The sequence below is a fragment of the Plecotus auritus genome (assembly GCF_963455305.1).
Source record: "Plecotus auritus genome assembly, chromosome: 1".
Classification (NCBI taxonomy): Eukaryota; Metazoa; Chordata; class Mammalia; order Chiroptera; family Vespertilionidae; genus Plecotus; species Plecotus auritus.
In genome coordinates, this window is record NC_137770.1 from 197109691 (window position 1) to 197123103 (window position 13413).

Here is a 13413-nt window from a genome sequence, read left to right on the forward strand (position 1 = left end):
ATAATATGAGTAAAAGATGAGAAGTTAGAGAGGAGTTTAGTTCAGTAAAAGGTAGAATATAGTTTGGAAGCCTTGTCAGGAAATCTGGGATGTAAAAATTCAAGATCATGTTGATTAATACTTGTTTAAAAGTTGTACTAGTGAATATCATGTAAATTACATTTAATTATTTTACTAATTATACCTTACTGAATAATTTAAATCTGACACTTTTATTGTAAAGCTATGTAGTTATTAATATAAAAGCATATATTGAAAGCAATAAAGTCAAATTTGATTATCAAATAGTAATAATATTCTTAAAAGTTTTTTAAATCTTTGCTTTTTGAGCAAGTTTTTCAAAGGAATTTCAGAAAACAGACAAAGGAACATAATTTTAAGCAATTTTATAGATCCAGCTACCTGTGCTACCAATAGAAAAAACACGGAGAGGTCAGATTTACTCAGATCAAATATTAAGTGCTAATTTGGAAAATGCACAGGTCGCTAGAACATGAAGTACTTTTTTTTAAATTCAGAAGGAATCAACCAGTTCTGTAATAATACAAACAAATATAAGTGTTGTTTCAGAACAAATTGTACCTACACAGCAGTGCTATTAAACCAATTTGGTCAAAAAGGTCTTACTTAAGCCAGAAGTTTTCACTTGGATAAAGAATTTCTTTAAAGAGATAGTTTATTTTTAATCTTAAAAATTGCAATATCCGACAAACATAAAAAAATTCATATGAAATATGAAAAGCAAATGTTGATCTATTATAAAGCTGCTTTTATAAAAATAGTTTGTTACTCTTTTGTTGGAATGTCTTTTGAATTGAGTCTTAGGAGGTTTTGTTTTTACATCAGTGAAGATTTAATTTCTCAGCATTTGCACAGTGCCAAAAACTATTTGAAAATTATTATTTCTCTAATCTCTATCTCATTGCAGATGTGATATATTTATAATATGTAAAAGTATTGCTTTCCTTTTGTTTTTAGTGAGTCAATTCATTTGCTATGTATTGCATAGAAAACATCCTCGAGTAGAGATTATTTAAATTTAATCTACATTCAATTGACCTTTTTATAATAAAATCTTCTGTTCTTAACTCTGAATGTCACAAGTACAATTATTCAATGGATTGTGACTCATTTAGTATTTAAAACTGAAAGGTCAACAATGAACATCCCCTATATACACCTAAGCTTCTGGACCAGTAAGCCTCACCATTTATTAGTACTTAACATCCACAAAGGCTCTCCCCACTTTCCTCACCACAGTCACCACTGCTGTAAAAGTGGCAGATATCATATGGCTCAAGTGAAAATGCCAGTGCCATCAGTCTTATCTTCCTGGGCATTGTAACTATTAATTTTGTGTTACTTTTCATACTTTCATCTCAGGTTTGTCCTGTGAGAATTTCCTGTTTATGTGTCTGCTTCCCCTATGACTGTGAGCTACTTAAGAATAGGGACTACATATCCTTATCTTTGTATTTCTGATGCTAAATACAATGCATGTAGGGATCGGGCCTAAACGGGCAGTCGGACATCTCTCTCACAATCCAGGACTGCTGGCTCCCAACTGCTCGCCTGCCTGCCTTCCTGATTACCCCTAACTCTTCGGCCTGCCAGCCTGATCACCCCCTAACCCAGCCTTGGGCAAGCTATGGCCCGCGGGCCGGATCCGGCTGTTCTATCTGGTTCTCTTGCTCTCCCCTCCGCTCCTTTACTTTGAATTTGTATTAGTTTACACAAACACTCCATCCATGCTTTTGTTCCGGCCCTCCGGTCCAGTTTAAGAACCCATTGTGGCCCTCGAGTCAAAAAGTTTGCCCACCCCTGCCCTAACCACTCCACTGCCAGCCTGATTGATGCCTAACTGCTCCCCTGCCAGCCTGTTTGCCCCTAACTGCCCTCCCCTGCAGGCCTGGTCACCCCTAACTGCCCTCCCCTGCAGGCCTGGGTTCCCCCCAACTGCCCTTCCCTGCAGGCCTGGTTGCCCCCAACTTCCCTCTTCTGCCGGCCTGGTCACCCCTAACTGCCCTCCCCTGCAGGCTTGATCGCCCCCAACTGCCCTCTCTTGCAGGCCTGGTCCCTCTCAACTGCCCCCCACTGCTGGCCTGATTGCCCACAACTGCCCCCCCTTGCAGGCCTGGTCCCTCCCAACTGCCCTCCCCTGCTGGCCATCTTGTGGTGGCCATCTTGTGTCCACATGGGGGCAGGATCTTTGACCACATAGGGGTGGTGTGTTGGAGTGACAGTCAATTTGCATATTACTCTTTTATTAGATAGGATGAACAGCTAGGAATCTATATAGTTATAGGTATTTGAAGAAGCTTAAATCTGTGAGAATATCCCATCATCTGATTCATATTTTCCAGGTTTATTTCCCTCTTTTTTTCAACATCTGGTAGTATTTCTCCTTGGGAAAGCGTGTTTGTGTGCCAAGGAGAAATGCTGTGGCAAGATGCCATTGAGACGGGTTTACTACTCTGGGTTCCTGAAGTGACTTGTTTGGCTTTGTTGCTTACAAAGCCAAAGATAATTATTCATTATATGTCAGCCTAGACTTAAAATTGTTGGGAAGGAACAAGTGGGGACTTCTTCCAGGTTTAAAGCCATTTTGATGCCTATTACACAGTATGGGGGTGGTGTTGCTAGGGAGAGAAATGGAAACAACACAGGTGGAAAACAAAACAGCCTGAGGTCTTCTATACCCTTAAGGGGCTTCTTCACTCATTCACTCACACTTCCTGGTAACAAAGATGAAAGTGGTGCAATTGTTCTTCTGCAATGGTGAACTCTTTTAATAGCTGATCAGTTCTGTCTAAACTATGATTTGCATTTTTAACGCACCATTTTCCCCAGGAGATGAGAACGTTTTGCATCCAATAATAGGGTCTAAGATTAATTGCAACCCTACACAACGTGCTTAGTGTGCTAAACAACAACCCTGTAGGAAAAACAACACGGAACACTGCTAATATACCCGTGACCTGGAGCATGCATTGAGAAAGAGATTGCAAAATTACAACAGCAGTATTCTTTCTGCCTCTAGAGCTGGTATGATTTGGTTTTGGACTGCTGGTGGTAACAGCTGAATGAAGCTGACCCACAAAAACAAAATTAAACCCTAGGAACTAAAATGTCAAGGTCATATTCATCAAGTAAACATTAATATTTCTATTTCACATTTTGATGTTTTCATTCTGCAGCCAAAGAAACGTGATGCTATCGCGAGAGGGAAAATTAGAATACATATAGGACGTGATTATCGCAGTCACAGGTTCTTTTATTTACATTTCGCTGTGCCACCTATAGATATTACACGTAAAAAAAACAAAACAAAACACCGCACCCACAAAGATGTCAGGAAACATCTCCTTTGGTCACTTCACCTCACCTGGCATCTCAGCCACCCAGACCAGCGCTCAGCTTTGCTGTCAGCCTCTGGCGAGCGAGCGTGCAGTAAACAGCGCCGAGTCCACGCGTGACCACGGGGCTCGTCGGTTCGCCAGTCTCTCTCTCCCCCCACCATGCATTTGTGGATGTGGGTTTTTGATACCCTACCAGCCTTTCCAGCTCTGCTCGACACTCAAGCCAAGGAAAGAGAATAAGAAAAACAGCAAGAGAAAACAGGCGAGACCCCTGGCCGCGGCGCGCGCACGCGCACGCGCACCGGCCTCAGGAGGCGGGGCCCAGGCTGGGCAGGGGAGCCCCGCCTCCTTCCCCTCACCCCACCCCAGGGCTCAGGGGAGTGACTGACTCCCGCCAGCCCCTCCACGTCAATCAACCTTTCCTCTCGCACTCTCTGCACCTTGTTATTAATCTCAATACCGATATCGCGCGGACGCTTCTCCCCCGGCCTCGGGGGTGTGAACGTGTGTGAGCGAGAGCGAAGGCACCGAAAGCTGGCGTTTTTGAGTAGCAGCCTCGGCCCCGGCAGCAGCGAGCGCAACAGCAACCTCCGCAGCGGCGGCAGCCCCGGCGCCAGGAGGCCAAGGCCAAGGCCAGGCTTCGCGCGGCTCTCGCAGTAGTAGCCGCGGCTCCTGCGGCTGCGGGGGCGCAGCGTCCTCCGGCGAGGGCCTTCTCGGCGGCGGCCGCGGGACCTCTCCTGCGGTCCAGGGTCACCGTTCCCGAAGCCGGGCAGCGCGGCCCTCGTCCCCTTCCTTCCCCGCCCCCGTCCGTCTCCTCGTTTCCTTCAGCCGCCCTCTTCTCCGCCGCCTCTGCCGTTCCTCCGGCGGCCCGGCCCGGCCCGCCCGCCCCGCGTCCCCTCCGGCCGGTGCCTCTCCCCCCCGGCGGGCTGCCTGCATGTCTTTGCTGCCCTCAGCCCCGCCGCCACCGCCGCCACCGCCTCCCCCGCCGCCGCAGCACCAGCACCAGTCGCCCCGCCGCCGCCGCCGTCGCCGCCGCCCGGACCCCGGCGCGCTGAATGCAGGTGAGGAGGGGGCGCAGGGCCCCCGGGGCCCCAGGCCCCGCGCCCCGCGAGCTCGGTCCAGGCCCCGCCGGCCTCGCAGCTTCCCTTCGGGGCGGGCGGGAGCGAGGCCCGCCCGTGGGTGTTTGTGTTTGCGTCTGCGGCCGCGGATCGGGGGGAAGCTCAGTGGGGGCCTGTGCGCGCGCGCGCGCGTGTGAGTTTCCCCGGCCGCGGGGAAATGGCTGCTGTTGCTCCTCCTGGGCCCGAGGCAGGGAAGGAGGTCGAGTGTTTTTGCGCCTCCGAGTAGGATCCCGAGTGTTGGGGAGAGGAGCGCGTCCCCGGGGAGATGAGGTGGGAGAAAGGCTCCTGTGTGTTGTGTGGATGCGAGTTGGGACTTTGGCGGGCGGGTGGCGGCCCGAGGAGCCACCGGGAGTGGGTGTGTGTCGGGCTGACCCGGGTCTGTCAAAGGTTCCGGGTGTGTGTCGGGGGGCGGGGGAGAGGCGCTCAGGGCCCGGGAGGCTGGGGAGTCGGTGAGTCTGGGACCCTCGAGTGGCGTGTCCGTCCCCCTTTGTGGCCCAGGCTTGGGAGCCTCGCAGGTGAGAGCGGCTCCGCGGGAGCCGGGCCGGGTGGGTGAGTGTGCGGCCCACGGACAGCTGCGGGGCGGAGGGCTGCGGGTCGGGGCCGCGCCTCTGATCTCGCGGCCGCGGCAGGAAGCGTCCTGGCCTGCGGCGCGGCCTAACCGCCTCGGCGCCCGCCCGCCCGCCCGGCCTCCCGCGGGCCTCCCGCCGTCCTCCCGGGACTTCGGGCCCCGCGGGCCAGCGGCGCCGTCTCGGGCCTGGGCAGGTGACGGTCCGAGGCGGCACGTACTGATTGAGGAGCGGCGAAGGCATATTCTGGCTTCGGAAGTGCAGGCTCTCTCCCTGGCCGGCGGTGGGACCTGGGGGAAAGTGAATCAAAGCAGTCGTCTCGGGAATACGCGGTGCCGAGAGCCCTTAAGCTGTATGGAGGGACTAAGTCCCTATTTTCATTTTTCGTTGCAAATACTTTACGGTTGAGAAAACGTGTATGCATTATTTTAAGATAAAAATTTTCTTGGAGGGGCGAGGGAAGAAATGGAAGCTTCTGTGGTTTGGTGAGATTGGGTCGATTTTGTGCATTTGAAATTGTTTTATCCTGCCTCCTAGGGGGAAAGGCGGGTACGCGCCGAGCTGAGGCGGCCTGTGAGGAAGAGGAAGTTACTGGCTGGAGCTGTCATCCTCTCCTCCGCTGACTGTTTAGCTTGGGCTCTTTAGTTGGATTTGTGTCCAGGCAGTTTAGCCGAGCAGTTTGTGCACACTGGGAGCACGCTACCACCTTTCAGGAGACACTGCCTTATTACCTCTAGGTGTCTTAATTGCCAGTCAGGATAGTTGTGCATAAACACACTTTCCCTCACAGTCTCCAAAACCTACATTAAGCCTCTGTTGCTAGAGTGTACTCTTGAAAAGCTATTTTGAGAGTAGTCTAAATAAAATGCACCGCTAAAGAGAGATCTGCCAGTAGATGTACAATGCATTTCAGAATTAAGTATAAGTAGTATTTGGGTAATTATTTGCTGATTTACTTTATCTACTCCACCATCTTGCCATTTGTATCTAGTTAGCTCATCTAGCTAAAATCCTCTAGTTAAAGTCATGATATAGATGATCTAATTTAGACCCTTGCCAGAGATTGGTCCTTTCTGACCTGGACTCACAAAGAAATGTTCCATGCCCTTCACTGGGAAGTGGGGTAAGAATGGTGGTTGGGGATGTAGGGGGGTGGAGAGCCGTTTTCTGTGGCCATTATTGGAAAAACAACACACATAGTTTAATGGAACAGAGGTTTGTTTTGCAGACTTCAGAACTCCAACTGTGACATTTTCTTAGCTATTTGGCCTTAGGCAAAGCATTTAATGTCTTTAAATCTCTCTCATCAGCAAGAAGGAGATAATACATTTATAGTAAGATTGTCTGAGGATAGAATGAGTAACATATGTTTGACACATAGTAGATGCTTAGTTAAATATTAGTTCCTTCACCTGCAGTCCTTATGGCTTTGAAAAACATAAGTACAAATACTCTTTTAATTAGTGAGAGCACTATTATGTAACTAAGTTAAAAATCAAAGCAATAGAACATTTCAGAGTCCTTTGATATGCATAAGGTATATATATATAAACGACTTTTAAAACTGTATTTTAGAATTCTTTCTAGAAATAAGACTCATTAAAATACCTAGTGTTCTAGTTTATAGAGACTATATAGTCTTAAAATTTTTTATATTTTCAAATGGGCCTCTAAAGAGAGATCTGCCTGTAGGTGTACAATGCATTTCAGAATTAATGATATTTGAATAATTATTTGCTGATTTACTTTATTCCACCATCTTGCAATTTGTATCTAGTTAGCTCATCTAGCTAAAATCCTCTAGTTAAAGTCATGATATAGATTCGTTTCATTACTCTTTTTATGAATTCTTGTTAATGTAGCCCTGGGAAAAAAAATTAAGTTGTTTGTAGCACATACATGTTCCAATACAGTCAAGCATTAAAAAGGACCAAAGAACTAGAGTTTACTTTATATAGGTCCACATAGTGTAAGTGTCACAAATATTGCTATGTAATTATTTTAGTTTATGTTGACTGATTCTGGTAAACAGAACTTCTTAGAATATTTTCCTGAATGAAAGCAAAAATCCTCTATCAACTTTAATAATTTAATATTTTTATTACTCTGTGTGAAGTAGTAAATGTGCCATCGTTTTAATTTTAATTGTATTGTGGAAAAAGTAATGACATGGAGTTTAAGGCAAAGGCAACAGAGTTGAAAGAAATTACTTTTTTCTTTTTTTTTTGGTGAAGTGAATATGGTAGAAGTTTCATTGGTTAAGTTTGTAATGTCCTTATTTACCAATACCAAGTTAACCAGTTAGGCTAAAAAACAAAACAAAGCGAAAAAACTAACCACTTAGTAAGCACTAAAATTTCAATAAATTTGTGAAGGATTTTTTTGTGAAGGGTAGTAGAGACAACTTCATTAGAATGCAAAATGTCATGATTTTGTTAAAGTGAGTGTGTTATGGGTGGGTGTGTATTTACAACAAATATAACCATCTGCCATATAGTTACATTTAAAGGAAGAATTCTTACCTTTAAATGGTAATTTTTACCTATAATTCTTACCTATAAATGGTAATTTTTAATATCTTAAAAAATAAAATAGAATTTTACTGTTAACTAGGTATTTGGTTTTTACTAGATACTATGAATCTAGTAAAATTTAAAGCACTTCACACTTTTTTAATTTGGGAAAATTGAGGAAAATTTTCTCAGCAATATGAAAATAGATGATACTGAACTAATATATTAAGACATGTGAAATTTGTTATTAATAGTGGAACTGCTTATGTTGTCATTGTTTAAGCTAAAGGAATTGTGTTACATCGAAATCAAAGTGGCAAATTGTTTAGATTTTAACAATAAATGTTACTTAAATGGGCTTTTAAACAATCTTTCCAAAATATTCCTTATAAAATGTCTTTAATGAGAGGGAATTAAGACACTTTAAGAATTTGTGCATGTATTACTTTGGGTAATGCTAATTGGGGTAATAAAGACACTCCAGAATTTCAGTGGCTTAATACATATAAGTGTATATTTTGCTCACATAACAGTGTAGTGCAAGTGCTCCTAGTTAGCAGGCTTGTGGCTTTCTTCCCTGTGGCAATTGAGGGACCCTGACTCCTTATATCTTACAGCTCCACCATTCCCTAAGCCGTCCTAGCCCTGCCTGTTACCCACAGACCATTTCTTAATAATCCCCATACTTTAGGTGGCAAACATCTGTCCACATTTCATTGGTGAGAATTTGTCACAGAGTCTTATTTGAATACAAGGAAGATGAAAATGTAGTCTCTGCATAGTGGACAGCTTGGGACTTTTCATGAGGTTATTTTAGATGGTAGCACATATTTATGAAATTATGTCTAAAATGAATTATAATACTTAAAAATTGCTTTCCATGTTCAAAGAATAAAATTGGGGCAAGGGGAGAAAAGGGAAGGTGCAGAGCCAGAGGAGGAGGAGGAGGGAACAGGAGCTTTCTTCTTTGGGGATTTTGAATGACAACTGAAATCAGCGATTTAAAGATACAGATAGCTGAGACAACATTGTAATTGTATTTAATAATCTTTAGTGAGTTTCTTCTTTACTATCCAGTTATTGATTGCCATTGTGGTGTACTGGATTTTGACTGTTTTGAGTTGTTTCTCTTTGTACTTTGAAATCACTTGGCTTTGAATTTTAGTTTCTGGGGTATAATTTTATGGGAAACGAATTTTTGAATTTTCCTTTCTGTTGAGAAAGCATATGTAATATATAGAGCATTATAGTTGTTATTACTTTATACTTTAAAGAAATATCATTTAGGTTGACCTTACTATGTTTTATTGTTTGCTGTTGCTGTTTTTGTAATTTTAAAGTCATTGTAATTATAAGATATGTTAACCATAATCAGAAAGAACAACAAAATCAAGTAAACAGCAAAGGCTTAATTATTAACTTGTGCTTGTGTTTCATGATGAAAATACTACAACTTTCTTTAACTATACTAACATTGAATCTCTAATACATTAAATGCATTTTATTTCCAAACAACTTTAATTCTAATTGAATCACAATTTATTCTTTCACTGCCTAGGATTCTTGTAAAGTGAAACCTCAGCTCTCTGGTCCACCTATACTTATTTTTCTTCTGAAGAGTTTGGTTAGGAATCTGGGAAATTTTATATATGTCTGTATTTCCCCAAAGAAAGATTTTTGAGTGGTCTGGTTAACTTTTTCCTGGTAAATATTTCTAATATTTCGTATTTTAAGAATTAAAAACCTTATTTGAGGGCCCACTCTATATCCATTAGTATATTCAGTTGTAAAGTGAAGTATGAAAGGAGAAGAAACCCTTGTAAGGGAGATAAAACAATTTAGTGATTTCAAAAAAATAAACAAGCGCAGGTCACTATAGTATAAACTGTTTACAGATATTCTGAGAGGAAGTAACAAAAATAGAATGGTGGGTAGGTCTGACTACTTAAAAAGAAAAAGGTTTTTTGTAAGAGCTTTTTTGAGATATAATTCACTTACCATAGAAGTAGTCCATTTAAAATACATAACTCAGTAGTATTTAGTGTATTCATATTTGTGCAGCCATCGCAACAATTTTAGAACATTTTAATCACCTAAAATACAAATCTTGTGTTCTTTAAAAGTTACCCCTCATTCTCCCAAACTCTTATTTCTAGGTAATCAATTATTTATTTTCTGACTGTGTATTTACCTCTTCTAGACATTTCATACAAATTGCAATCTTAATACGTAGTCTTTTATCACAGGCTCCTTTCACTTTGTTTCCAGGGTTCATTCCTGTTACGTACTTTATTCTTTCTATGGCTGTATAATATGCCATTTTATGGATATGCCAGCTGATCAACATTTGAGTTGTTTCTACTTTTTGTCTACTGTAAATAATTCTGCTATGAACATTCATATGTAAGTTTCTGAGCATATATTTTTCAGTTATCTTGGGGATATGCTGGATCATATGGTTCCTTGATGGTTGAACTCCAGACTGTTTTCCAAAGCTGTCTCACCATTTCATTTCACATCTCCACCAACAGTGTATATGTAAGGGCTCCAGTTTCTCTACATCTTTGCCAACCTTTGTTTTCTTTCTTTTTGATCATAGCTCTCCTAGTGGGTGTTAAGTAGTAGCTCATTGTGATTTTGATTTGCATTTCCCTAATGATTTGAAGTGTTTTTTCATTTCCTTATTGGCCATTTGTGTATCTTTATGTGTATTTAGATATTTTGAACATTTAAAAATTTTTTTATGATTGCATTGTAAGAGTCCTTTGTGTATTTAATAGATACTAGTCCCTCATCACATATATGATTTGCAAATATTTCCCTCAATTCATTGAATTATCTTTTCACTTTTGTGATAGTGTCCTTTGAAAAACAAGTTTCTACATTTGATGAAGTCTAATTTGTTTTTTCTTCTGTTGTTTGTGCTTTTGATGTCATATTTAAGAAACCCTTTACTAATCTGAGGTCACAATGATTTACCCTTCTGTTTTGTCCTAAGTGTTTTATAGTTTTAACTTTTACATTTAGATCTTGGATCAATTTTAAGTTAATTTCTGTATGTGGCCTGATGTAGGGAGTCTAACATTATTCCTTTGCATGTGGATATTTAGTTGTCCCAGTACCACTTGTTGAAAAGACTATTCTTTCCCTACAGCATTGTCTTGTAACTCTTGTTAGAAATAAGTTAATCATAAATATGAGGGTTTATTTCTGGACTTTGTTTTATTCCATTGAACTATATGATTTTCCTTATGCCAGTACTGTCTTGACTAACGTAGCTTTGTAATTAAGAAGTATTTTCTGAGTAATTCAGATTTCTTGAGTCCTCCAACATTTTTCTTTTTCAATATTGTTTTGGCTATTTGAGGTCTCTTGTATTTCCATATGAATTAAAATACATATTTTTATTGATTTCAGAGAGGAAGGGAGAGGGAGAGAAAGGTAGAAACATCAGTGATGAGAGAGAATCATTGATTGGCTCTCTCCTGCACACCGACATTGGGGAATTGAGCCTGCAACCCCAGGCATGTGCTCTGACCTGGGAATCCAACTGTGACCTCGTGGCTCATGGGTTGATGCTGAACCACTGAGCCATGCTGGCCGGGCTATTTCCATATGAATTTTAGAATTAGCTTGTAAATTTCTGCAAAAAGCCAGCTGGGATTTTGATAGGAGTTGTGTAATATGTAGATCAATTTGAGGAACATTGCCATTTTAACATTAAATCTTCCTATTCACAAACATGGAATCTTTCCACTTATTTAGATCTTTATTTCAACAATATTTTGTAGTTCTCAGAGATGTTTTACAATTCTTTTGTTGCATTTATTCTTAAATATTTTATTCTTTTTGATGCTATTATAAATGGAATTGTTTTCTTAATTTCATTTTTGGGTTTATCGCACGTATATAAAATACAACTGATTTTTGTGTATTGATTTTGTATTTAGCATGTTTGTTAAACTTTTTATTAGTTCTAGTGGATTTTTAGTGGATTCTGTAAGATTTTCTATATACCAAAGATCATGTCACCTGTAAATAAATGTAGTTTTACTTTTCCAATCTAAATGCATTTTCTTTCTATAATCTTGCCTAATTGCCTGGGTTAAAACCTCTAGTACATTGTTGGAAGACATGTCAAGAGCAGATATCTTTGTCTTATTCCTCATCTTGTGGGGAAGGTCTTTAGTCTTTGACTGTTAAGTATATTAGCTGTGGGGTTTTCATAGATGCCTCTTATGTTGAGGAAGTTCCCTTCTATTCCTAGTTTGAGTGCTTTATGATGAAGGGGTATTATGGTTGAGTTTTGATGAAAGTATGAAATATGAATTAGAAAAGTGAAGATGCTATGTTCAGTAATGAGTGCCAGTAATAATGCTTAATTTGTTTGGAAAAGAGAGACTAGTTTTCCCTCCTCTTTTCCCCCCTCTCCAGTCCTTCCTCCCCTCCTTCCTCCTTTAATGTTTTCTAATTGCCTTCCCATTGATCCATACACACATCTAGCAGGTCCTTAATCCTTTACTGAAGATTTTCTGAATAATTCAGATTTCTTGAGACTATTGTTTTTTTTGGAAAACCTTAAACTGTGGAGAGTTTTGTTCTGATCAGTTTGATAGCTAGGTTGGAAGGGGGAACACAGGAGGCCGAGAAAATAATACCAAAAAAAAAAAAAAGTATCAATCATAGAATTTAAAAGAAGGGAACAAACCTTTGTGATACTGAGAATATGGCTAATGATGAATTCCATGTTTACTTTGAACCTGACAGTCATCTGACTTTTTACCCAAAACGTTTCAGCATGAATGATTTTGTTTTTGTAAGTTTTCTGAAAAATTTAATAGCTTTCTTTTTAGGAAATTTTGCTTTACAAGGTAAAGTTATGTTTCAATTGATGTGGTTACTACCCTTTGTTTCATTTTTGAAACTTTCTGTTTCCATGTAGCTACATTCTGAATAGATAAAATATTTTTTAAAAAATATTTTTATTGATTTCAGAGAGGAAGGGAGAGGGAGAGAGGGGTAGAAACATCAATGTTGAGAGATAATCATTGATCGGCTGCCTCCTGTATACCCCCTACTGGGGATTGAGCCTGCCACCTGAGCATGTGCCCTGACCCGGGAATTGAGCTGTGACCTCCTGGTTCATTGGTTGGTACTCAGCTACTGAACAACACTGGCTGGGCTAGATAAATATTTTTAAAATTTCATTTCTGTCCTTCGTGTTATAAGTCTCAGAAGTTAAACTTTGCGTTTAGTTACAAATCATCTTGTTAAGGCAGAGTTGGAAAGTGGTATTTAACTTTGGGTAAATGGCAAACAAATGAAGGCAGAATATGGTAAGCAACAAAGAACATTAAATGCTATAAAATACAGGGTGCATATGAGTTTGTAACCTTACGGGGATGGATAAAGACAGGTGGTATAGAAGTTGACCTTACCTTTAGTCTTAGGAGAAGGAAGGAAAGTTAGTGGATTATTGCAAAATCCTCCAGCATCTATTATTTAACTTCTTTTCCTTTGCATGCATTGTTGCCAGAGAAATCCCTAAGTCATTGGACATTGCTTAAATTCCCTATCTAAAATCCTTCAATGATAAGTTACTGTATTTTGGTTGCCTATTATGTGTAAGGGCAGGAGTTGGCAAGTTGTTTTTTATACAAAGGACCGTATGCAGTAAATATTTTGGCTTTTTGTTTTTTTTAGTAAATCTTTATTCTTCAGATTATTACAGTTGTTCCTCTTTTTCCCCCCCATAGCTCCCCTCCACCGGTTCCCACCCCATGCCCTTACCCCCCCCCCACTTTCCTCATCCATAGGTGTAAGATTTTTGTCTAATCTCTTCCTGCACCCCCACACC

The 13413-nt window shown here is 41.0% G+C and overlaps 1 protein-coding gene across 2 annotated transcripts in view; it reads left to right on the plus strand.

Annotated features, from left to right (window-relative positions):
• Nucleotides 1–3733: 3733 nt before the first annotated feature.
• Nucleotides 3734–13413, plus strand: part of CNOT6L (CCR4-NOT transcription complex subunit 6 like) — an 89610-nt gene continuing 79930 nt past the window's right edge. Inside the window, exon 1 of one of the 2 annotated variants that reach the window (XM_080650251.1) lies at nt 3734–4420. Coding sequence is in view for 1 of the 2 variants with exons in the window: in XM_080650250.1 (XP_080506376.1) it covers nt 4743–4747 (5 nt within the window). In the remaining variant the exon portion in view is untranslated. Of the gene's footprint in view, nt 4421–4581; nt 4748–13413 lie in introns of those variants that run through there. The other variant, XM_080650250.1, reaches the window with a different exon arrangement.